The following is a 22,778-nucleotide window of genomic DNA, read 5'->3' as shown; positions in this document are numbered from 1 at the left end:
TGGAGAGGGACCCTTTGTCTCATTCACCTGTGTGTTCCCAGCACCTCTCGTGATTCTTGGCACTTAATAAATACTAGTTGAATAAACTAATACATGTCAGCCTGAGTGATATATACAAAGTATCAAATCTGATAATACATGAGTGCAGATTATTTCTGTGAGATGAAATTCCATTCATGAGTGCAAATTATTCCATGAGAATAATTGTGGGGTTTTGCATTCAGAGTCAGGACATTGGTGTTCCTGTACAGGCTGGGAGGGGCTTCCCAGGTGGCGCTAGTGGTAAGAACCCACCTGCCAAGGCAGATAGACATAGGTTCGATCCCTGGGTTGGAAGATCCCCTGGAGGAGGGCATAGCAACCTGCTCCAGTTTTCTTGCCTGGAGAATCCCAGGGACAGAGGAGTCTGGTGGGCTATGGTCCATGGGATCACAAAGAGTTGGACACGACTGAAGCGCTGACTTAGCCTGCATGCACACATAGGCTGGGAGACCCTGGCTTACTGTGAGAAATATCTGGAGGGTTGGCGGCCCCCAAGCTTGGTGATGTGGCGACCAGAGAACATTCTGTGGGGTAGGCTGGGAGAACGGAGGCGGGAAACCTGATATACTTTTAGGCCAAACAAATGGGAGTTTGGTGCCCAGAACATTCTGCTACAATTGGCCTGCCAGGCCCCATCTGGAGCATCTTGTTTTCTTGGAATACCAAACTTTGGCCAAAGGGTCTAAATCTGTGTTGTGGGGAGAACAGACACGCTGGAACTACCATCCTTCAGGAGGGCCAGCAGATAACAGTTCCATGTTCTTCTGGGTGGCAGCACAAAGGACGGGGGGGTTGGCTCTTAGAGGTGGGCCAGTTTCCAAGGAAAGAACTCTCCAAACACTAGAAGCTTTCCAAAAGGAGTGTGCTACTTCAGTCATGGAAATAGATAATTTCAGCTACAAGTGATGGAAAACCCACCTCAAACTACTCTTAAGTTAACAACAACAACAAAAAGGCAGGGGAGGGAGTTTGGCAGATAGAACCGAAAAGTCCAAGGTGAAGTGTAGTTTCAGGCGTGGCTGGATCCAGGGAATCACAGGCCGTCCTCAGGACTCTGCTTCGCGTTCCATACAGAGTTCTGCTTTCCTCCATGTTGCTTCTTTCTCAGGTCCCAGTCCTCAGGGCAGCAGGTGGTCACCAGGAGCTCTAGGGTGTATGTGTGTCCTAAGTCACTTCAGTCATGTACGACTCTCTGCGACCGCACAGACTGTAGCCTGCCAGGCTCCTCTGTCCATGGGATTCTCCAGGCAAGAATACTGGAGTGGGTTGCCACGCCCTCCTCCAGGGGATCTTCCTGACCCAGGGACCGAATCCATGTCTCTTAGGTCTCCTGCGTTGGCAGGCAGGTTTTTTACCACTCAGCCACCTGGGAAGCCCAACTTTAGGTAGATATTCTGTCTTTTCTCCTCCCCCGGGGGAAAGTCCCCAAAGAAGCCCAGATGTCAAAACTAATGGGATGGACTTGATAGTCACATGCCCATCTTGGAATCAGTGTAGCCAGAGAGATACGATTGGCTGGGCCTACGTCCCATTCCTGCTTCCTGTCCAGTCCCCAAGGCCAGAGGAAGACACGGGGCTTTGATTGGCTGGGCCTGGGTCTCGGTCCACTTGGGGACCCAGGAGTGAAGTCAACACATCTGAGCCACTTGGACTGAGAGTGGAATGAGTTTGTGAAAGGTCCCTGGCTCCCAGAAAAAAAAAATGAAAAATTACCAGCATCCCTGTGCCCCTTTTTCCTGGGGTAACTGCCATCCTCACTCATAACCCCTATCTCTTCATCTGCCTGCACAGACTAGTTCTGCCGGTGCTTGTTCTCCTTATAAACGGGCTCTTGAGCACACAGTCTTTTGTACCTGACGTCTTTCACTCAGCCTTACATTTGTGAGATTCACTTATATGATGAATTTATAGATCATCCACTCTCATTGCTATACAAATTCCATGGGGAGAAGAAACCACTATATGAATTTCATGGGGAGAATAGGGAGTATTTTCCATTCTACTACTGATGAGCACGTGGCACGTTTCCGTTTGGGGACTGTTATGAGTAGCAGTGCTATGCTCTTTTGGGCATCTTCTGGCACACATGTGCTAGCATTTCTGGTGAGTGTGTACCTTGGCATGGAATTAATTGCTGGGTCATAGGGCATATGTGTTTGGGCTTCTCTAGAAGCTCAGATAGTAAAGCATCCGCCAAAAATGCAGGAGACCCCAGTTCGATCTCAGGGTCGGGAAGATGCCCTGGAGAAGGAAATGGCAACCCACTCCTGTATACTTGCCTGGAAAATCCGATGCACAGAGGAGCCTGGAGGGCTACAGTCCATGGGGTCGCAAAGAGTTGGACATGACAGAGCCAACTACACACACACACAGGGCATATGTGTTCGGCTTTAATAGATACTGCTAAACAGTTGTCCAGAGTGGTTGTGCCAATCCGCATTCTTGGAGCAGTTCTAACGTCTCTGGATTAGCTGGCATCTGAGTCCCATATCTATACTGAGAGTGATGGGTCTGGGCTTCATGGAGAATGGGGCTTGTTAGTAACTTCACCCTGGGTCCTGGGCCCACAAAAGGGGTAAGAGTCCCCATCTTTCTCCTGTCCCCTCTGGCATTTGATTCTGTCCTGCCCACACCATCACGAGTCTTCCTCTTCTAGGAATGAGTTGTTTTGTTAATATTTATTTATTTGGTTGTGCTGGGTCTTTGTTGCTGTGCGAGGGCTTTCTCTAGTTGCAGAGAATGGGGGCTACTCTAGTTGCGGTGCACGGGTTTCTCACTGTGATGGCTTCTCTTGTTGCAGAGCGTGTGCTCTGGGGCATGCAGGCTTCAGTAGTTGCAGCGCATAGCCTCAGCTTTTGTGGCCCCCAGGCTCTAGAGCACAGGCTCAGTTGCCCCGAGGCATGTGGGGTCTTCCCGGACCAGGGATTGAACCTATATCCCCTGCACTGCAAGGTGGATTCTCAACCCCTGGGCCACCGGGGAAGCCCAGAAATTAGTTTTTAATATCAAAGGGTTTCCTTGCATCCCGCATGGATGGGGGTAGTTGAAGGCTTCCCACAGCACTGAGGGCAGGAGAACAAGGGATGTCTGTGTCCCAGAGCCCCATCCATCTCTCTGGATAGAGTCCTGGGGAGCTCCTGCCCCAGTTGGTCATCTCAACCTCAGGATCAAGTGGTCAAAAATGCTCCTGACTTCCAAAGCTCAGCCAAACCATTGTAACTGGATTTTTCCAGAATTTCTGATGATCCTCTACATTTTGAATAATTTTAAAAAAAAAAAATCGCCTTTGGCCTGGCCATTCTCAGAAAGAGGAACCCAGAGTAGGATGTGGTTTTACAATCAGAGGAAGTGGATCCCAACAGTGGTGACACGGTAGCGCATGCTTGGTCCTGCTGCTCAGTGCAGCTTCTACATCTAACCAAGAGTGAGGCCTGGGCCCCACTGGCAGAGCCCCGAGAAGAACATCTCTCTCAAACTAAGCATTTCCTTCCAGCTATTTTTAAAGTCATTTCAATCTCAGCGGATGTGACCTTAGGGTAAGGAAGTATTTGTTTAAAGGATAAAATTTATAAAACATAAAGGAACAAGATTTGACTACATCAACATTCAAAACTTCTGCTCCTTAAAAAGACACATAAGGAAAATGAAAAGATGACTCAAATTAGAAGATATTCTCAACTCATTCAAGCAATTAAAGAACTGAATCTAAAGCATAGAAAGAAACCTTACAAACCAGTAAGCAAAAGACAGCCCCAGGGCTTCCCTGGTAATTCAGACAGTAAAGAATCGCCTGCCAACGCAGGAGTTGCGGGTTCAATCCCTGGGTTGGGAAGATCCCCTGAAGAAGGAAATGGCAACCCCCTCCACTGTTCTTGTCTGTGAAATAGCTGGACAGAGGATCCTGGCAGGTTACAGTCCATGGGGTCACAAAAGAGTCAGATATAGGTTAGGTACTAAACAACAATTTGTTGTTCAGTTGCTAAGTCGTGTCCAACCCCAAGAACTCCAGCACTCCAGGCTTCCCTGTCCTTCACTATCTCCCGGAGTTTGCTCAAACACATGTCCATTGAGTCAGTGATGCTATCTAACCATCCCATCCTTCTTCTCTTGCCCTCAATCTTTCCCAGCATCAGGGTCTTTTCTAATGAACAACAATAGCAACAGACAAAGAAGGGAGAAGTTTATAAGCCTGTTACTTGCAGAAGGTAAACATTTTATAGATAATTAGAGAAATGCAAATTAAAACAGAGCATTTTGTGCCCACCAGCTTGGCAGAAATGAGAAAATTGGACAATGCCAAGTGCTAACTAAGATATGGAGATTACAAAGTTAAAGATGTGGTTACCCCTTGTCATAGATTATACTTATGATCTGACAGTTCCACTCTTAGGCATCTACCCATCACCTGTGCTGTATAATATGGCAGCCACCAGCCACGTTTCTTTCTTGAACATTTGAAATGTGGAGAGTGTAAGTTAAGAATGGAATTTTTAAACACTTTGTTTAATTCATTTAAATGTAATAATTCATACTTAATTCAGTTATTGGAAAACTTAAGTGTACTTGGAACAACTTGAGTTGATGAGCCTACATTTTTAACCTGTGAAAGTGAAGGTTGCTCAGTCATGTCTGACTCTTTGCAACCCCATGGACTATACAGTCCATGGAATTCTCCAGGCCAGAATACTGGAGTGGGTAGCTATTCCCTTCTCCAGGAGATCTTCCCAACCCAGGGATCAAACCCAGGTCTCCTGCATTGTAGGAGGAGTTTTAACCTGTAAGTTGTATGAAATCTACATACAAATGAAATATTTCTAATGAAAACCTACTGTCCAAATTGTGCTGTGAGTGTAAAATACACTCCAGATTTCAAACACTTAACACCAAAGAAAGGTAAACTATCTTAGTAATTTTTCTATACTGATAACATTGAAATGACCATAGTTTGGATGCATGCATAATCAGTCACTCAGTCGTGTCTGACCCTTTGTAACTCCATGGACTATAGCCCTCCAGACTCCTCTGTCCATGGAATTTTCCAGGCAATAATATTGGAGCAGGTTGCCATTTCCTCCTCCAGGGGCTCTTCCGGACCCAGGGACAGAACCCATGTCTCTTGTGTCCCCTACATTGGCAAGTGGATTCTTTACCAATGGTGCTACCTGGAAAGCCCCTCAGTTTGGATATAGTGGGTTAAATAAAATAGATTACTAACTTAATTTTATTTGTGTCTTTTTACTTTTTTAAAAAAGTAACTTTGACATTACACATGTAGCTCAAGTTATATTTTTCTTAGAGAACATTCACCAAGACTCTCACTTATACACAAGGAGATGTGTGCAAGAATATATATTGTAGCATAATATGTAATAACCAAATAAATAGACACAAACCTCGAAGTTCCTTAACAAAAGAAGGGGGGAGGAAATAAATTGTGGTTTATTTATACAGTGAAAAATCACCCAGGAGTTAAAATGAGTGAATTAGAGTTACATGTATCAGCATGCAGAAATCTAGATTGCAATGCTGGGCGGCAAAAACAAGGTGCAGAAGGCTCACAAATCATACAATGCTTTGAAAGCATGGAAAATATTAGGACTCATTTGTGGATACATTTTAGTCTAATAAAAGGATAAAAACATGCATGGAAACTGTAAACAACAAGAATCCAGGTGGTGGTAACCAGAATAGGGTAGAGACTCAGAGACCTCTAATTGTGTCTGTAACATTTTGTTACTTGCTAGAGAGGGAGTTTGGTATGGTTTCCCAAGTAGCTCAAACCGTAAAGAATCTGCCTGCAAAGCAGGAGACCTGGATTTGATCCCTGGATTGGGAAGATCCCTGGAGAAGGGCATGGCAGCCCACTCCAGTATTATTGCCTGGAGAATTCCGTGGACAGAGGAGTCTGGTGGGCTACGCTCCACGGGGTAGCCAAGAATCAGACACAACTGAGCAACTTTCACTTCACTTCAAGATATTTCAACAGCTTGTTTGATGGTCAAAGCTGCTTGGTTTCTGGTCGTAAAATTTCGAAGAACTTTGGTCTTAGATCCTTCTCAAATCCAGGGTTGTCTGCCTGGTGATCCTGCCATTTTCCATCTTTGCCGGCTAGTAGCCATGACGAGGTCTCCCATGTGTGTGTTCTTGGGAAAAATGATTTGGCATGGGTTTGTTGGTGTCTTTTCATAATTTTTATTTATTTATTTGTTTTGGGCTGTGCTGGGTTTTCATTGCTGCGCGCAGATTTTCTCAATTTGTTGCGGAGAGCGGGGTCGGTGCACAGGCTTCTCGTCACAGTGGCTTCTCTTGTTGGAGAGCACAGGCTCTAGAGTGCCCGGGCTCAGTAGTTGTGGCCCCATGTGGCATATGGGGTTTTCCCAGACCAGGGATCAAACCCATGTCCCCTGTACTGGCAGGCAGTTCTTAACCTCTGGGCCACCAGGGAAGTCCTGTATGCATGCTCAGTTGTGTCCGACTCTTCGCAACCCTATGGACTATAGCCTGCCAGGCTCCTCTGTTCATGGGATTCTCCAGGCAAGAATACTGGAGCGGGTTTCCATTTCCTACTCCAGGAAGTCCTGTTGGTGTCTTAAACTGGAGGCACTGCCGTGAGGGAGGCAGATACAGTACCCGCCTGTGATAAGAGGCTGCTCAGCCTAGACAGTGACCTCAGGCAGCAGGAGCCACAAGGTACCTCCTGGCTGGGACGCCATCCTGAGCCTCCTGCTGGCAGAGGTCCTGACTTCGTGTTTTCAAAGGGTCCTTTTAAAGGACTCACTCAGCATACCTGAGGGCCTCACTATGCTTTTCTTCCTTTGCAGGACGACTGGTATCCGAGAAGTGAAAAAGCAGGATGCCCCCCGGGGTTGACTGCCCCATGGAATTCTGGACCAAGGAGGAGAATCAGAATGTGGCAGTTGATTTCTTGCTGCCCACGGGGGTCTATCTGAACTTCCCTGTGTCCCGAAATGCCAACCTCAGCACTATCAAGAAGGTATGATCTTGACCTTAAAACTAGTCCTCAGAGCTTAGAACTCAGAGAGACAGAAAAAGTCTAGCAGTCTCAGATTTGAGATCCTCTGCTATGAATTTTTAAAGATATGGGAATTCCCTTGAGGTCCAGTGGTTAGGACTCTGAGCTTTCTCTGCCTGGGGCCTGGGTTCAGATCCTGCAAGCCTCAAAGTGTGGCCCCCCCACCAAAAAATTAAAAGATAAAAATAATGTGCAAGAATTCTTTAAAACCCACACTTAGAATCTACCTATCTTTCCAAATTCAGCTCCTGCCCTTTTCATTGCATGCGTGGTCAGTCATATCTGACTCTTAATGACCCCCATGGACTGTGGGCCAACAGGCTCCTCTGTCCCTGGATTTCTCAGGCAAGAATACCACAGTGGGTTGCCGTGTTGTCCCTCCCTAGATTCCCGTGAAAGCTCCGGGGTCCTGGTTCATAGGGGGGCCTTTCATTCTCTCCATGACTCTGCCCTAGTGTTTGAAACCACAGCCCATCCACGGCTAAGAGTTTTACTGGTCTTTTGTCTTCAGAGCTGTCGTCATAGTCAACAGCATCTTTGGAAATAGTTTTTGGCTTTATTGAATCATTTTTATGGTGGATTACTGAGTCAAAGGATAAAACGTCTGGATGGTATTTGGCAGATGTCTTGTGACCTTTCCAAGGGCTTATCCCACTTGCAAAGGGTGGGACTTCATGGGTCTTGTCTGAGGATAAGGCCTTAGTCCCAGATTTGAAAACACTTGGGAGCAAAAAAAAAGAAAAAAAAAGGAGAGACACAATGAACCATAGTTGAGTTTTGTTTAATTTTTTTTACTCTTCCCTTCCTGGGTGTTTATTTCTTTATGTTTTTAAATACTGGGTCTTAGTTTCGGCATGCAGGCTCTAGTTCCCTGACCAGGGATTGAACCTGGGCCCCCTGCATTGGGAGCATGGAGTCTTAGCCCCTGGACCACCAAGGAAGTCCCCCTGGGTGTTTCTATAAAAATTAAATTTGTTTTTTCCCTTTTCAAAAGTATATAGACACATTGAAATTTAGGAGAATAAGAAAAAGTTAGAAGGAAAAGAATTACCCATGATCCAGCCATATGAGACAACCACAGTTAACACTTTAGCTGTTTCCTGTTTTCTTTCCTATATAGTGTTTTTTTGTGATTATTCTCTTTATGAATTTTTATATTCTTTTTCTGAGTTAACATTATATCTTTTCGTGTTATTAACCTTATGTAAATATCATTTCAAAGTGAATTGTATTTTTCTGCTTACAGAGCTATACATACATGTTATTAAAATTCCAGTATTGCAGACACATTATTAAAATTCCAACACCACAGAAATATAAAACATATCAGTCCCTGCAATCTCACCTCATATCCCAATTCAATTTCAGTTTCTTAATATTCTTATTTATACCAGGGACCAGATAGTAAATATCCTGGGCTTTGCTGGCCATATGGTGTTTGTCTCGACTACTCAGTTCTTCTTTCTGGGGTGGCAGCAGCCATAGATTGCATGTGAGTGAAGTGGCATGGCTGTCTTCCAATAACTTGGCAAACAGTAGCTTGCCAAGTCCTGGTCTACAGTAATTATTAATTACTGTAATACATTCATTAATTGTTTTATGGGAATAATAAAATTATTATTTATTTTATTCTAATAACAATAAAATTATTATTTTAGTAGTAATGATTACATTTATTATTGTTTTTATGGGAGTGGGTTTGAATGACATTCACTGTTCTACAGCTTGGGGTTTCTCCCCACTGAATGCTGTATCTTGGAGTCCTGTGTGCCCTTGGTACAAGTATCCTTAGGTTCCATTCACATCTGTGTTCTGTCCCTTTGCATTGATGGAGCATAATTATCCATCCCCCGTGGGAGAAAAATTTTAGGGCCGTTCTCTCCTTTTCCATCTTTTCTGTGACTCAGCGGTGAGCACCTTGTCACTAAAACTTGGCACCCTGGGAACACCTCCACCCGAGGCCACACACTGAGCAGAGCCAGCAGAGGTGTTTAGGGTCCCCTCATTGTGTCAAACTTTTCTGAATTAGTGGCCAGCGTTGAAAGATCAGGGTGATGAGCTCCAGAGTGATTAGCTGGATGCCTGGAGGTCATGTCTGGCTGGCCATCTCTCAGGGTAGCCTAGGGGAGACCTGAGGACCCGCTCTCAGCTCCAGATGTTAGCACCTACCTGACCCCTTCATAGAAAGGCAGGGTCAGGGACTCCTAATGACCCTATGGACCCTAACCCTGTGGTCAGTGATCAAGACGTGGAGAGGGTAGTGGTCCTGGGATCTTGCCTTTGCCCCTACTTGTCAGCCTCCACCAGCCCTGGGCTCCTGTGGCCCCGCCCATGGTCCCGCCCACCTTAGGGGCGGGGCTGACGGTCCACTGTCCTCCCAGGTGTTATGGCACCGCGCCCAGTATGAGCCGCTCTTCCACATGCTCAGTGACCCTGAGGCCTACGTGTTCACCTGCGTCAACCAGACGGCGGAGCAGCAGGAGCTGGAGGACGAGCAGCGGCGGCTCTGCGACATCCAGCCCTTCCTGCCTGTCCTGCGGCTGGTGGCCCGCGAAGGTGACCGCGTGAAGAAGCTCATCAACTCGCAGATCAGCCTGCTCATCGGCAAAGGTGCCCTACTGGGGCCGGGCGGTCCTCCCTCGGCAGGGCCTGCCCCCGCCCCGCCCCGGCCCTACCCCGACCCCGCCCAACCCTGCCCCTGATCCTGGCGCTGACCTGGCTCCCTGCCTCTCAGGCCTCCACGAGTTTGACTCCTTGCAAGACCCGGAGGTGAATGACTTCCGAGGCAAGATGCGCCAGTTCTGCGAGGAGGCGGCTGCCCGCAGGCAGCAGCTGGGCTGGGAGGCCTGGCTGCAGTACAGCTTCCCTCTGCAGTTGGAGCCCTCAGCGCGGAGCTGGGGGCCGGGCACCCTGCGCATCCCCAATCGGGCCCTCCTGGTCAATGTCAAGTTTGAGGGCAGCGAGGTGAGCTGAGGCTCCTGCCTGCCCTGTGTGCTGCAGGCAGGCTGCCTGGTCCCCCTAGGAGACTCCCAGTCCCCCACCAGCCCTCCAGATCCACCCTCCTTCCAACAACATTGCATGGTATTTGTGGGGTATCCATTGCACAGTCAAACTTCCCACCAGGAGAGTTGCAAGAGGCAGAGTGATCGGATGGCTTTGGTCCTCAGTCTGCTCATGTATATCCATCAGATATTTCCTGGTATTGGCCACGTGCTGTCATCAGAGGCTGCCCTCACAGAGCTCACAGTTGAGGGGTAGGGTGTGCCTAATACGCGCAGATGGGCCACGCATACCGCTGCCCCCGACCCCCCTGCTGCATGTGCCCCTGTGCCCGGTGGGCTCCCTGCAGGTGTGGAGGGCTGACCCTCCCTCCTCCTCCTAGGAGAGCTTCACCTTCCAGGTATCCACCAAGGATGTGCCCCTGGCACTGATGGCCTGCGCCCTCCGAAAGAAGGCCACGGTGTTCCGGCAGCCGCTGGTGGAGCAGCCTGAGGACTACACACTGCAGGTGAACGGCAAGCATGAGTACCTGTACGGCAGCTACCCCCTCTGCCAGTTCCAGGTGAGGGCTGGGTGCTGGGAGGGATTCCTGGGCTCCCACAACCCTTGCCAGGGTGGGGGGTAGCGGTGGGGGAGCTGCTCCTCAGCCCCTCTTGAGCCCGGCAAGCCAGATCTTGGGGGTCACGGTGAGAGTGTCCCCATGTTGGACTGGCTCTCCTCATAAACAACGGAGGTGGGTGGGGACAGGAAGGGCCAGAGGAGAGACCCCACCCCAGAAGGCCTAGCATGAGCAGTGGTCAGCGTGGGGGGTTCCCCAGGTAGTCAGTGGTCCAGGGAACAGTTGGGGCCACTCACCCTGTGCCCCCATCTCAGTACATCTGCAGCTGCCTGCACAGTGGGCTGACCCCCCACCTGACCATGGTGCACTCCTCCTCCATCCTCGCCATGCGGGACGAGCAGAGCAACCCTGCCCCCCAAGTCCAGAAGCCACGCACCAAACCGCCCCCCATCCCCATGAAGAAGGTGAGCCAGCACCCTGCTCTTACCCTTTCCACTAGCCCTTCCTCCCACCTGTGGTCCAACCCTGAAGCCTATTGGGCAACTCCGTGGGCCAGCAGTCTCCTGCCCAGTTTCATGCCTTTTGATTGCTCAGGATTTAGAATTGGGCCTTCGAGCTGGGTTGGGGGCCTGTCTGGATGTCCCAGGGCAGCCTCCAGGCCTGGCTCTGCAGCTGCCCTCTCTTCCTGCTCCTCCTGCTTCCTGCCCTGTAGGCAGGACTATGTGCCCTGCAGAGCTCAGGGGCCTTGGGGCCAAGGAGGTGTCCCTACGGCAGGTTTTCTGGTAAAGGATGGCGCTGTGGGCAGGTACCGAACCTGGCTGTAAATCTGCAAGACCCTCACCCCACCCTCAGTGGCCACAGGCCTCATCAACCTCCTCTGAATTCCTCTGCCTTAACTCCCCGCTTCTTCCCCCAACCCCGCCCAGCCCTCCTCCGTGTCCCTCTGGTCCCTGGAGCAGCCTTTCTACATCGAGCTGATCCAGGGCAGCAAAGTGAATGCCGACGAGCGGATGAAGGTAGGGGTGGGCTCCTGGCTGGGAAGGGCACAGGCAGTGTGTGTTTTCTGCAAAAACACGGTGGCTGTGGCCTGAAGGGGTGGCAGAGGAAGAAGGGAGGGGGGGGTCACACGAAAGCCACCTGACCACATTACCCAGCATCCCTGCCTGGGGTGGTTGTGAGCGGCTTCAAAACAGGAAAGGGGGAGGGGGGTGGGCCGGCCAGCCAGAGAAGCCAATTCGCAGAAACCAGGCCCAGTGAGTTCTGGGTATTGACTTTGGTGGAGGTGGTAGGGCCCGGCCCAGCCCAGGGATGTGGAGCCTGGGAGGTGATGGACACAGAAGAAGAGCTGCTCCAGTGATCCAGGGGGCCAGGCCCACTTCTGAGTCATTCACACGCCCGCCTCCTCTGACCTCAAGATGGCCTGTGAGATGCAGGTTTTCTCATCCCATTTGCAGAATGGGAAACCCAGGCCCAACGAAGCCAGGGCTCTTTGGGGAACACTTTCTGGTTGGGGTAACTTCACATACGGGGCAGGTCTGTTTTCCTGTAGATGAATCACGGAAGAGTACATGGAGGCAGCTTTCTGACTGAGGGGGTGAGAGCACAGATGGAGGACGCAAGGAAGGGTGTTGGGGCATTAAATCCTTCCCTGTCTAGAGGGACTCATGCAATTCTTGGGTGCTTGACCAAGAGGGACCCCTGGAATTCCTGAGCCCCGATAGGGAAACTGAGGCCCAAAGCAGAGCAGCAACCTGCCCCAGGGTCCCACAGTCAGTGGGGAGGCGCTCACACCACCCTCCGCTCCCCATCACTCATCCCCCCTCAGACAACCAGGGCAGCCTTCAAGCACCTGGTGGGGGAGGTTGAGGCCCACTTGAAATGAAGACGTTTCAGGAAGATATTTGAGCCTTAGGAGGAAGGGAGCATGCATGGGGAGAAGGGGCCTGGCCTCTGCCACCAGTCACCTGCGTGTACCTTCCCCAGCTGGTGGTGCAGGCCGGGCTCTTCCATGGCAATGAGACACTATGCAAGACAGTGTCCAGCTCAGAGGTGAGCGTATGTTCGGAGCCCGTGTGGAAGCAGCGGCTGGAGTTTGACATCAACATCTGTGACCTGCCCCGCATGGCCCGGCTCTGCTTCGCGCTTTACGCCGTGATCGAGAAGGCCAAGAAGGCCCGCTCCACCAAGAAGAAGTCCAAGAAGGCGGTGGGTGGAGCTTGTGGGAGTCACTCCCTGCTGGTCCGGTCCTGTCCTGCAGCCCCCTGGTGCTGCTGCCCATCCCTCCCCAGCATCCCAGCTGGCACGCACGCATCCTGGGAATGGGGTCTGGGTGGGCCTGCAGACCCCGGCCTCCTCCCCATCACCCCACTGGCCACCACCTGCTGTGTGATGGTGCTGGAATCCTGGGCTTATGAGCAGGGGTGCTCGGGATATCTAGACCTGGGCCTTTGATCCTTGAGGGAACCCAGAGACCTCTCCCTGGGGTGGAAGGAAAAACTCAGTGTCCTCCCAGGGAGCAGGGAGCCTGAGTCAGCAGCCAGCTGGGCATGGAGTGGTGGTCGAGCACTGAGTCACCAGGACCAGGCTGTGACTGGCCACCGAACTGCACTGACTCACTGGTTGACCAGGGGCAGCTCTCTGGGGCTGCTATGTTGTGTGTGAGGCTTTCTCAAGAAGCCAAGGGTGGGATGTATCTGGGAGCAGTAGGAAATCAATGTGGCTGACCCTGCAGGCTGCCTCATAGGGAGTCTGGGTGATGGCAGGGCAGCGTGGCCTGACTGGAACCATCCTGCAGTTGAGCAAACAGAGGCCTTTGGGGCGGCTGGCCCTGACCCACCCGGCTTCTTTCCCAGGACTGCCCCATTGCCTGGGCCAACCTCATGCTGTTTGACTACAAGGACCAGCTCAAGACAGGCGAGCGCTGTCTCTACATGTGGCCCTCTGTCCCAGGTGGGCCCAGGCCAGGAGGGAGAGGTGGGAGTGTGGGGTGTGTCCGGACGTGGCAGCATTCCCCTTGCAACTCCGTCTGTCCCTGTGTCCAGACGAGAAAGGGGAGCTACTGAACCCCTGTGGGACCGTGAGGAGTAACCCCAACACTGAGAGTGCAGCCGCCCTGGTCATCTTTCTCCCCGAGGTGGCCCCTCACCCTGTATACTACCCTTCCCTGGACAAGGTCAGTGAGGGGGTCCTCGCCATTTGGGGTCCAGGGCCCACCCTGCCCAGAAACCTCAAGGCTAAAGATGAGCTGTTCCCACCCTGCCTCTGGGGCACCCAGGTCATGGTCCCTGCACCCTGTGAATTGCCCAGGGCTGGGGGCTGGGTCCCCACACACATTTGAGGGCTTCCTTGACTGTCTGGAGTCCTCACGTGCCCTAGAGTGGTGGTTCTCAACTGGGGCCACTTGGCGTCTCAGGGGACTTCCGGCAATGTCCAGAGACAATTTTGGTTGTTAAACCTAGCTTGGGAGATGCTCCTGGCATGTCATGGGTGGAGGCCAGGGATGTTGCTAAACGCCCTGTAGTGGGCGGGATGATCCCCACCACTGAGGGTCACTCGCCACGAAGGCAGCAGTGCCAAGGTGTTCACACCGACTCCCAGGGGCCCCCCAGGCTCTCCCAGGCCCCAGGGGCACTGCTGATATCAGGGTCACTTGCAGATCCTGGAGCTGGGGCGGCTTGGAGAGCACGGACGCTTCACGGAGGAGGAGGTGAGCTGGGGGCCGTGGGCGGTGGGTGTGGACCTGGCTGCAGCCCTCACCACTGGCCCCCCACCCCAACCCCGCCCCGCCTGTGCCCCTCAGCAGCTGCAGCTGCGGGAGATCCTGGAGCGGCGGGGTTCCGGGGAACTGTACGAGCACGAGAAGGACCTGGTGTGGAAGATGCGGCACGAGATCCAGGAGCACTTTCCCGAGGCTCTAGCCCGGCTGCTGCTGGTCACTAAGTGGAACAAACACGAGGACGTGGCCCAGGTGGGCGGTGGGGGCGGGGCCGGGAGGGGAGGGGGCGGAGCCCAGGAAGGGCGGGGTTGGCGGGGCGGAGGCGGGGAGGGGCGGGGCCTGGAGCCAGACGCAGCCCTCGCTCCCTCCCTGACCGCTCGCATCCTTCTCCAGATGCTCTACCTGCTCTGCTCCTGGCCTGAACTGCCGGTTCTGAGCGCCCTGGAGTTGCTAGACTTCAGCTTCCCCGACCGCCACGTGGGCTCCTTCGCCATCAAGTCCCTGCGGAAACTAACGTGAGTCCCGCGGGCTTCCTCATCCTCAGAGGGCAGCTTGGCCCCCACCGCCCTGGGCCTAGGCACCGGGTGGAGACTTGCCCTAGGGGTCTGCTCAGGTGAGGCGGGCCTCCCGCCCCAGCCCCGCCCCCTCGCCAGCCGCAGACCCTCTCCCAAGACGCGGAGCTCCAGGCCCCAGCCGGCCTCCCTTCTCTGCAGGGACGACGAGCTTTTCCAGTACCTGCTGCAGCTGGTGCAGGTGCTCAAGTACGAGTCCTACCTCGACTGCGAGCTGACCAAATTTCTGCTGGACCGGGCCCTGGCCAATCGCAGGATCGGCCACTTCCTCTTCTGGCACCTCCGGTAGCTGGACTCACCTGCAAGGCCACGGGGAGGAGGGGCCTCTTGCCTGCTGGCCTCCCGTTTCCCACCAGCTGGCCGGCCGGGGTGTCCTTGGCAGCCGGGTCCTATAGGGCTGGGAGGGGCTGTGTGGCCCCTCCAGGCGAGGCTCAGCTCCTGCTTCCTCCCCCCAGCTCCGAGATGCACGTGCCGTCGGTGGCTCTGCGATTCGGCCTCATCATGGAAGCCTATTGCCGGGGCAGCACCCACCACATGAAGGTGCTGATGAAGCAGGTGAGGTGTGGCACCCCACAACCCAGCCTGCACTCCATGACCCCGCCTGAGCTCCGCTTCCAGGCAGAGTAGCTCCATGCCCCATCGCTGTAGAACCCCGTGGGCCCCGCAGCGGCTCGGAGCCTGCTCCTCACAGGACACCCTCCCATCCTCCCGGCCAGGGGGAAGCACTGAGCAAACTGAAGGCCCTCAATGACTTCGTCAAAGTGTGCTCCCAGAAGACCCCCAAACCCCAGGCCAAGGAGCTGATGCACCTGTGCATGCGCCAGGAGACCTACCTGGAGGCCCTCTCCCACTTGCAGTCCCCACTCGACCCCAGCACCCTGCTGGCTGAAGTCTGGTAAGTCCCAGGCCCCGGCCAGGGCCTCCCCTCCCCCAACCCCACGCCAACCCCAGGCCTTGGGGAGGGCCGGCTGCTGACTGCTCTCTGCCCCTTAGCGTGGAGCAGTGCACCTTCATGGACTCCAAGATGAAACCCCTGTGGGTCATGTACAGCAACGAGGAGGCAGGCAGCGATGGCACCGTGGGCATCATCTTTAAGAATGGGGACGGTGAGCAGGCGGGCCCCAGGGAGGCCATGGCTTCCACACACCCTGCCATACTGCCCTGGGTGGGGAGGGGGACCCTGCTGGGGGTGGAGGACTCCTGGAAGGTGAGCTGAGGAAAAGACAGAGTCCCGGGACTCGGGGGCCTGGGCATGGCTGGGATTGGTAAACCCACTGGAAACTCATGCTGTTCCTCCCCGGGGCGACTGTGCAGACCTCCGCCAGGACATGCTGACCCTGCAGATGATCCAGCTCATGGACATTCTGTGGAAGCAGGAGGGCTTGGACCTGAGGTGAGAGGCCTTCCAGTCATCCACGTGTGCCCGTGCCAGGCCTAGGACTGTATCCTGTTGCAGGGGTCCCCTGTCAAAGCTGACATGACTGCCTCAACCTGAAATAAGACTGGCTGGTCTAAGAAGAATTTTGTTGTTTTTGTTTAGTCACTAAGTCATGTTCAACTCTTTTGTGATCCCGTGGACTATAGCCCACCAGGCTCCTCTGTCCATGGGATTTCCAGGCAAGAATACTGGAATGGGTTGCCATTTCACCCTTTAAGGGAACTTCCCCACCCAGGGATAGAACCCCTGTCTCCTGCATTGACAGGCGGATTCTTGACCACTAAGCCACCCAGAGGGACCAGTTTAAAACTCAGGGTCAGGGAGGCAATAGGGCCACAGGATGAGGATAGAGAATGCCAGCCCTGGCCAGTGGCACCTGTCTCCCTCTATGGTTTCCTTTGCCCCCCAGCATCCCTGGCTTTCTGCTCCATCTTCTCCATCCAGTCATGGGGATTTTTCTTTTTGAACAAACATGGGCTTAGCCAAGGTGCTGACTTTTCCTCTCTGCATCTTGGGTTCTGGTATGACCTCTCTAAGGAACTTTCCCTGGAGCCCTGGGAATCAAGGGCTCCTCCCCAGCACCTCCTCTTTTGCAGCAACTTGAGTAGCATCTCCTTTGGCTTTTGTGGGTTAAGCTCCTCAGGGTCAAACAGCCCTTGGGACAGCCCTTGACCACTATGTCTGCCTGCCCCTCCTCCCACCCGGCTAGGATGACCCCCTACGGCTGCCTCTCCACTGGGGACCGCACAGGCCTTATTGAGGTGGTGCTTCACTCGGACACCATTGCCAACATCCAGCTGAACAAGAGCAACATGGCGGCCACGGCCGCCTTCAATAAGGATGCTCTGCTCAACTGGCTCAAGTCCAAGAACCCGGGGTAGGTTTTGGGCCCTCGGGACAGACACCCTCTCCTTCCCAAGGGGTGGAGTTTGGGAATCAAAGGCAAGAAGGGCTTGTGACAGTCTCTGGGGCTTCTTGCTCAGCCGAGGACCATCCCATAGACACTGTTGAGAGGTGGGGCAAGTCTCTGTTCCCATAGGTATAGGTTAGTTACTGCCATGTAACAACCACTCTGAACTTTGCTGCTGCTGCTGCTGCTAAGTCACTTCAGTCATATCTGCACCAGGCTACTCTGTCCATGGGATTCTCCAGGCGAGAATACTGGAGTGGGTTGCCATACTCTTCTCCAGGGATCTTCCTGACCCAGGGATCTTATGTCTCCTGCACTGGCAGGCAGTTTCTTTACCTCTAGCACCACCTGGGAAGCGTTCCCTCGCCTCCAAACTTCAGGAGCATAAGTCACAAATCTGCAACTTGAGCTGGCTCAGCTGAGTGGTTCTTCTGCTGGAATCACTCAAGTAGCTAATCTCATCAGGTAGCTTGATTTGCCTGGAGGGTGGCGCATCTGGGGCCTCTCTTGCCTTAGCTTCACTCTGTGGCAGTGAAGAAGGTTCAGGAGCCATAAAGTGCCTTAAGGACCCAGCTCCAGAATGCGCCCAGCATCACTTCCTCCATGTTCCATTTGTGCAAGCAAGTCACAAGGCCAGAGTAGAGGGAAGGGGACAAGGACTTAGTAGAAGAAGCTGCAAAGTGGCGTGGCCATGGTTTCCTTCCCCAACCCCAGGGAGGCCCTGGATCGAGCCATTGAGGAGTTCACCCTCTCCTGTGCTGGCTACTGTGTGGCCACCTATGTGCTGGGCATCGGCGATCGCCACAGCGACAACATCATGATCCGAGAGAACGGGCAGGTGGGTGCCTTTTGGCTGGCCCCAGGCCCTGGCCTTTCTGCTCTGCACAGAGCTACCGGCAGAACCCCCTCCAAACCCTCCCAGCTCCTTTGGGCCAGGCACCCTCCTTTCTGACTCCTTTTCGGTCTTTGCTCTCCCCTCCCCTCAGCTGTTCCACATTGATTTCGGCCACTTTCTGGGGAATTTCAAGACCAAGTTTGGAATCAACCGTGAGCGGGTCCCGTTCATCCTCACCTATGACTTTGTCCACGTGATCCAGCAGGGGAAGACGAATAATAGTGAGAAGTTTGAAAGGTGGGAGTGCCTCAGACCCCTCGTGGTGCTGGGGGCCCCAGGTGGAGTCAGCTCATCCCTGGAAGGGACAGTGCTGGGGGTGGGTTAGAGGAAGCTGGGGCTTTGTGTACATGGCTCTTTCCAGGGCAAGAGTAGGCTGGCCGGCTGGCTGGCTTGGGTGGAAGTGGCCAGGAGGACCCAAAACCCCCTCCCCGGCCTCTCCCCGCAGGTTCCGGGGCTATTGTGAGACGGCCTACACCATCCTGCGGCGCCATGGGCTCCTTTTCCTCCACCTCTTTGCCCTGATGCGGGCGGCAGGCCTGCCTGAGCTCAGCTGCTCCAAAGACATCCAGTATCTCAAGGTAAAGGCCAGGGCAGGGCCCCACCGGGCAGGAGACCAGGGAGCCCAACTTCCTGGGGCCCCCCAACCCCCAGGTGTGATGGACCCACAGGGCCCATCAGCCTGGGACCTGGATCTGGCAGGAAGCAGCCGGCATTAGCCCGTGTTCTGCTGGTACCTCCTTTGGCCCACCCGCCCGTCCTCCACAGGCTGAGGGTATTTCCACTTGCACAGGCGGGTTCCCTCTGTAGTTAAAAGATATTTTTCCTTCCTGTGTCTTTCCAGTCTGTGAGACTCTGGGGTGGGGAGTGCAGGGCGGTGGGGCCACAGCCCGTCTGGTGTTCTCTTTGGTGCCCAGTTCCCGGGATGCAGCGGCTCCCCTGCTTCCTCCTCCGGCCAGCTTCCAGGGGAGAAGGCCAGGTCCTGTCCACATGGGGATTTGGGGCCAAGACCTCCTGGCACAAGCTGACATCTTATTTTGAGGATGGGTTGGGGGGCTTCCTTGGTTTGGGGTCAGAAGGAAGAAGCTCTTCCCCAGAGAGATGTTGTGGGGTGCTCTCCTGACTCCTCTGTGAGGAGGGGGTGTTACCTGCCCAGAGAGGGCAGAGGTGCAGGAGGGCAGGGGTCCCTGTTGAGCAGGGCCCAGCCCATCAAGGGGACACCCATTCCTTTGATTTTGCCCCAGGATTCTCTGGCATTGGGGAAAACGGAGGAGGAGGCTCTGAAGCACTTCCGAGTGAAGTTTAATGAAGCCCTCCGGGAAAGCTGGAAAACCAAAGTGAACTGGCTGGCCCACAACGTGTCCAAAGATAACAGGCAATAATAGCCCCTCCCAGCCCTGCGCCTGGAGACGAGCAAACTGTCAGTCTTGGGAGGCGAGCACCCTCAGCTACCCTCCAGGGCCAAAAGGTTGGACTGCATCCTTGGGAAAGAACCTACACGACTGCCTTTTGTTTACACTGGTTATTTATTTATGACTTGAAATGTTGCAGGAACTGAACAGCCATAGAAATGTACCCTAGAGCAGGGGCGGGGCGCTGTCCTCCGCGTGCCCATCAGAGCCCTGGGCTTTGATGGGAAGACACTGTGAGCCACACACCTCAGGCTGCATCTTGCCGAGGGTCTGTAACCTCAAGTCTTCCAGCTGGTGGATCTGGAGCCAGCCAAGACTCCTCTCTCCTGCGCGAGGGCTGTCTCCTCCCCAGGCTCCCACTGCGCTGCACACGTGTCCACGCCTGGCGGTCCAGACAGGGCGCCCACGCCTGCTCACCACCTCCACCTGCGTGCTTTCCACTGACTGAGTTCTGGGCAGTTCCCAGAGGCAGCCTGGGTGCCCTCCAGATTCAGGGAGGGTACTTCTGGATACGGGAATTCTCATCTCTGCTGTAAAGCGATTTTGTTTGCGGGTAAGAAAAAAAAGTAACCCAACTACTTACTGACCTCTGTAGCTCGGGGTGAAGGTGGGGGGATGGCCCTAGCCCCCATTAGTAGAGCGCACACTGGTTCTCAAGCCACATTAGAAAGACGAGAGCTTGACTGAGCTCACCCTGGTCATGGATCAAGAGGCAAGCTGGTGCAATTGTATGTAACCTCTCTCCCCCAAAGCAGGTTTTAGGTAGTGAAAGACCTACCTCCTCTCCGAAACACTCACTTTTGAGACTCTGCTCCGTGGACCTAGGTAGCAGAGGCATGAGTCAGGGGTGTGGGGGCATCTTTTCCTCGGACAGTACTTAACCAGAAAATGGTTCAGGCTCAGCCTTGGGTACATCTGAGGAGCTTCAGGAATGCAGGTCCCTGGGCCTCTGTCGGCCTTTTGGAGCTAACTCTGGAGACAGGGCTAAGAATCTGGGTTTCCAGTACCCCACGGGTGGGCATAATGGAATCAGCAGCTTACTGGGGACCCACAAGGCAACACCACTTACCTCTCAATGGCCTTGCAAAGCTCAGCAGTGCCAGAGGTAACTGTCCTCTCAACAGCCCAAGCACACAGCTTCCAGAAGAGCCCAGGGAACTAGCCTGTTTCTCTGTTCATTAGAGGTGGCTGAGCCGCATTGGCCCTAGAAATCCATGCCACCCACAAAGCTCCACTGACCAGACCCTGGTTCCCAACTAAGTGCTGAATTCATCACACCCACCTCACCTGTCTGGGAATAGGAAAAGCTGAGTGTACATCTGTCTATTTATTTAAATGTCTGTTCTTCCTGGCATGGACAGCACACTGTGTATACACAGCAATGTTTGGTTTGGATGCATGGCCTGTGTGCCCAGCAAGAAAAGTATTTTCTATGTTTTTTTTTTAAAACCATTTGATGTTTCTGTATGTGGAAGGTGAGTTCGACGTAACTGATGAAGGTTCAGACCAGTAATCTGAAACCTTGAAGTGAGAGGTAAAAACAGATTAAAAGAAACAAAAGCCTTTGTATGTTATGTTCTTCGCTCAGAAAGAAACCAAGGGAATGTAGGATTCATATGAAAATGAGACCAAAGAAAAGCCGCTCTCCCGCTGGAGTTAGAACCAGACTTTATTGTATGTATACACTTTCTGACCTATTGTCAATATACACATCTGAAAAGTGATACCACGGCCGCTACAGACAGCGCGAGAACAGTCCTGTCTCTGCATTGGCATTTACCCACGGTCTAAACAGAGCAGCTACAGTGACAGTACATGGAGGGGTGGCCACACATGACACGGGACAGCTGGCAGTGTCCTTGAGACTAGCGGTTATGATCACAGCGTAGTGTTCAAAATTATTTTCTCCCAGTTTTAGAAATCTAAAATTTTACATGTACATTAAAAACCAAGTGCTGTAGGGTTTTAGCTCCTGACTGCTGTTCTCTCCTTTCACCACCTACTGGGCGTGGGTTGTATCCCTGGGGCGGGCTCTGGGAGGAGGGGGCACAGCAGTTGCTTGGGAATGGAGTGCTGCCCTCTGGCCACTGGGCGTCATTTCAGCAAGGTTCTGAGTATGGATTCCCCTAGGCCTGTTGCTGTCTCCAAACCAAGCAGTTAGAGGGGTCTGCACCATCTGGACGGTCAACATACTCTCACCAGCAAGGAAAACTACATCTATTTGGTACAGACCCCAAAGCTGCACCTCCGGGAGGAGCTGCTGGTCCTCGGAGAAGCGAGTACACACAGCCAGGGACCCCAGCTCCCCTCAGCCCTCTGCCAAATCAGAAATGGGTAGAATCCCAAAGAAAAGACCTGACCTTTTCTAGCCTCTGAAGAGGGGTCCCTGGCCCGGTCCCCTCCTGCCAGGCAGCACAGTTTTGTGCCTGTCTCCTTGTCCTGGGTGGGGGTGGGAGGTGGGGATCAGGGGGGTCTCGGTCCCTCCCACGCTCAGTGTCCCCACTTCACTTTGCATCCAGCCCTGGGTTATACTAGCACAAAAGACACAAGGAATCCCAGTTTATTTACAAAATATTAAAAAGTCAGTTTATCATCTACATATTAGCCCCATTCTGCCATTTTATACATGCACTAGTGTGGAAAAATAAAAACTTTAAAAAAAAGAAGAAAGGATTACCAGGTGGGAGTGAGCAATTCTAACTCTTTGTCAAGGAGTCCAGTCACTGCAGCTTTTCTGGAGTTGAACGAGCATCAGCTCCTCACATAACTTAAGAGCGATCCCGGCGAGCGGGAGAAAGGGGGGTGGCGGGGGAGGGAGCCTATGGGCCTACACACCAAGCAGGGCAGAGACTGGCGGTGGGGAGGGTCTGCAGACCTACTGGCCAGAATGACTTTGTACATCATGGACCCTGGGGGTGGGCAGCGGTGGCAGCAGAGTCTCCGGAAGCAGGAAGGAAGACAGGGTGGTGGGGCTGGTGGGGGGGGTGCGCTCAGTAGCTGAGGGTGGAGTCGTCCCACTCCAGCTGCTGCTGCCGGTTCGCAGTCTGCGGGTCCCCGTGCTCCCCCTCGTCCTCCTCACTGCTCTCCGACTCGGCACTGGTGATGTCGTCCTCCTCGTCCCCATCCTCGCTCTCCTCTTCCTCCTCCTCCTCTTCCTCCTCACTGCTATGCTGGTCCTCGTATGTCTGACAAAGGGACGACCCAA

General features: G+C 53.4%; 2 protein-coding genes across 14 annotated transcripts in view; one reads left to right on the top strand and one right to left on the bottom strand.

Moving 5' to 3' along the window:
• PIK3CD (phosphatidylinositol-4,5-bisphosphate 3-kinase catalytic subunit delta) overlaps positions 1 to 21,136 on the top strand; it is a 61,230-nt gene extending 40,094 nt beyond the window's left edge. For 8 of the 10 annotated variants that reach the window (XM_042257276.1, XM_042257280.1, XM_060396507.1 and 5 more), the window contains 22 exons: positions 6,864 to 7,036; positions 9,457 to 9,685; positions 9,810 to 10,039; positions 10,458 to 10,637; positions 10,949 to 11,098; positions 11,561 to 11,650; positions 12,618 to 12,839; positions 13,487 to 13,583; positions 13,676 to 13,806; positions 14,290 to 14,340; positions 14,434 to 14,601; positions 14,743 to 14,864; positions 15,063 to 15,206; positions 15,377 to 15,476; positions 15,638 to 15,816; positions 15,915 to 16,027; positions 16,236 to 16,314; positions 17,069 to 17,236; positions 17,984 to 18,107; positions 18,256 to 18,401; positions 18,610 to 18,742; positions 19,406 to 21,136. In XM_042257276.1, coding sequence (XP_042113210.1) covers positions 6,896 to 7,036; positions 9,457 to 9,685; positions 9,810 to 10,039; positions 10,458 to 10,637; positions 10,949 to 11,098; positions 11,561 to 11,650; positions 12,618 to 12,839; positions 13,487 to 13,583; positions 13,676 to 13,806; positions 14,290 to 14,340; positions 14,434 to 14,601; positions 14,743 to 14,864; positions 15,063 to 15,206; positions 15,377 to 15,476; positions 15,638 to 15,816; positions 15,915 to 16,027; positions 16,236 to 16,314; positions 17,069 to 17,236; positions 17,984 to 18,107; positions 18,256 to 18,401; positions 18,610 to 18,742; positions 19,406 to 19,543 — 3,135 coding nt within the window. In that variant the 5' untranslated portion in view covers positions 6,864 to 6,895 and the 3' untranslated portion in view covers positions 19,544 to 21,136. The remainder of the gene's footprint in view (positions 1 to 6,863; positions 7,037 to 9,456; positions 9,686 to 9,809; positions 10,040 to 10,457; positions 10,638 to 10,948; positions 11,099 to 11,560; positions 11,651 to 12,617; positions 12,840 to 13,486; positions 13,584 to 13,675; positions 13,807 to 14,289; positions 14,341 to 14,433; positions 14,602 to 14,742; positions 14,865 to 15,062; positions 15,207 to 15,376; positions 15,477 to 15,637; positions 15,817 to 15,914; positions 16,028 to 16,235; positions 16,315 to 17,068; positions 17,237 to 17,983; positions 18,108 to 18,255; positions 18,402 to 18,609; positions 18,743 to 19,405) is intronic. The other 2 variants (XM_042257285.1, XM_027975658.2) reach the window with 2 other exon arrangements.
• Positions 21,137 to 21,224: 88 nt separating this feature from the next.
• Positions 21,225 to 22,778, bottom strand: part of CLSTN1 (calsyntenin 1) — a 77,251-nt gene continuing 75,697 nt past the window's right edge. For all 4 annotated transcript variants that reach the window (XM_027975659.3, XM_027975661.3, XM_027975660.3 and 1 more), the window contains one exon: positions 21,225 to 22,758. In XM_027975659.3, coding sequence (XP_027831460.1) covers positions 22,564 to 22,758 — 195 coding nt within the window. In that variant the 3' untranslated portion in view covers positions 21,225 to 22,563. The remainder of the gene's footprint in view (positions 22,759 to 22,778) is intronic.

This window comes from Ovis aries, chromosome 12, assembly GCF_016772045.2.
Source record: "Ovis aries strain OAR_USU_Benz2616 breed Rambouillet chromosome 12, ARS-UI_Ramb_v3.0, whole genome shotgun sequence".
Classification (NCBI taxonomy): domain Eukaryota; kingdom Metazoa; phylum Chordata; class Mammalia; order Artiodactyla; family Bovidae; genus Ovis; species Ovis aries.
Note: the sequence above shows the minus strand (reverse complement) of the source record. Positions and strands in the feature narration are given on the sequence as shown.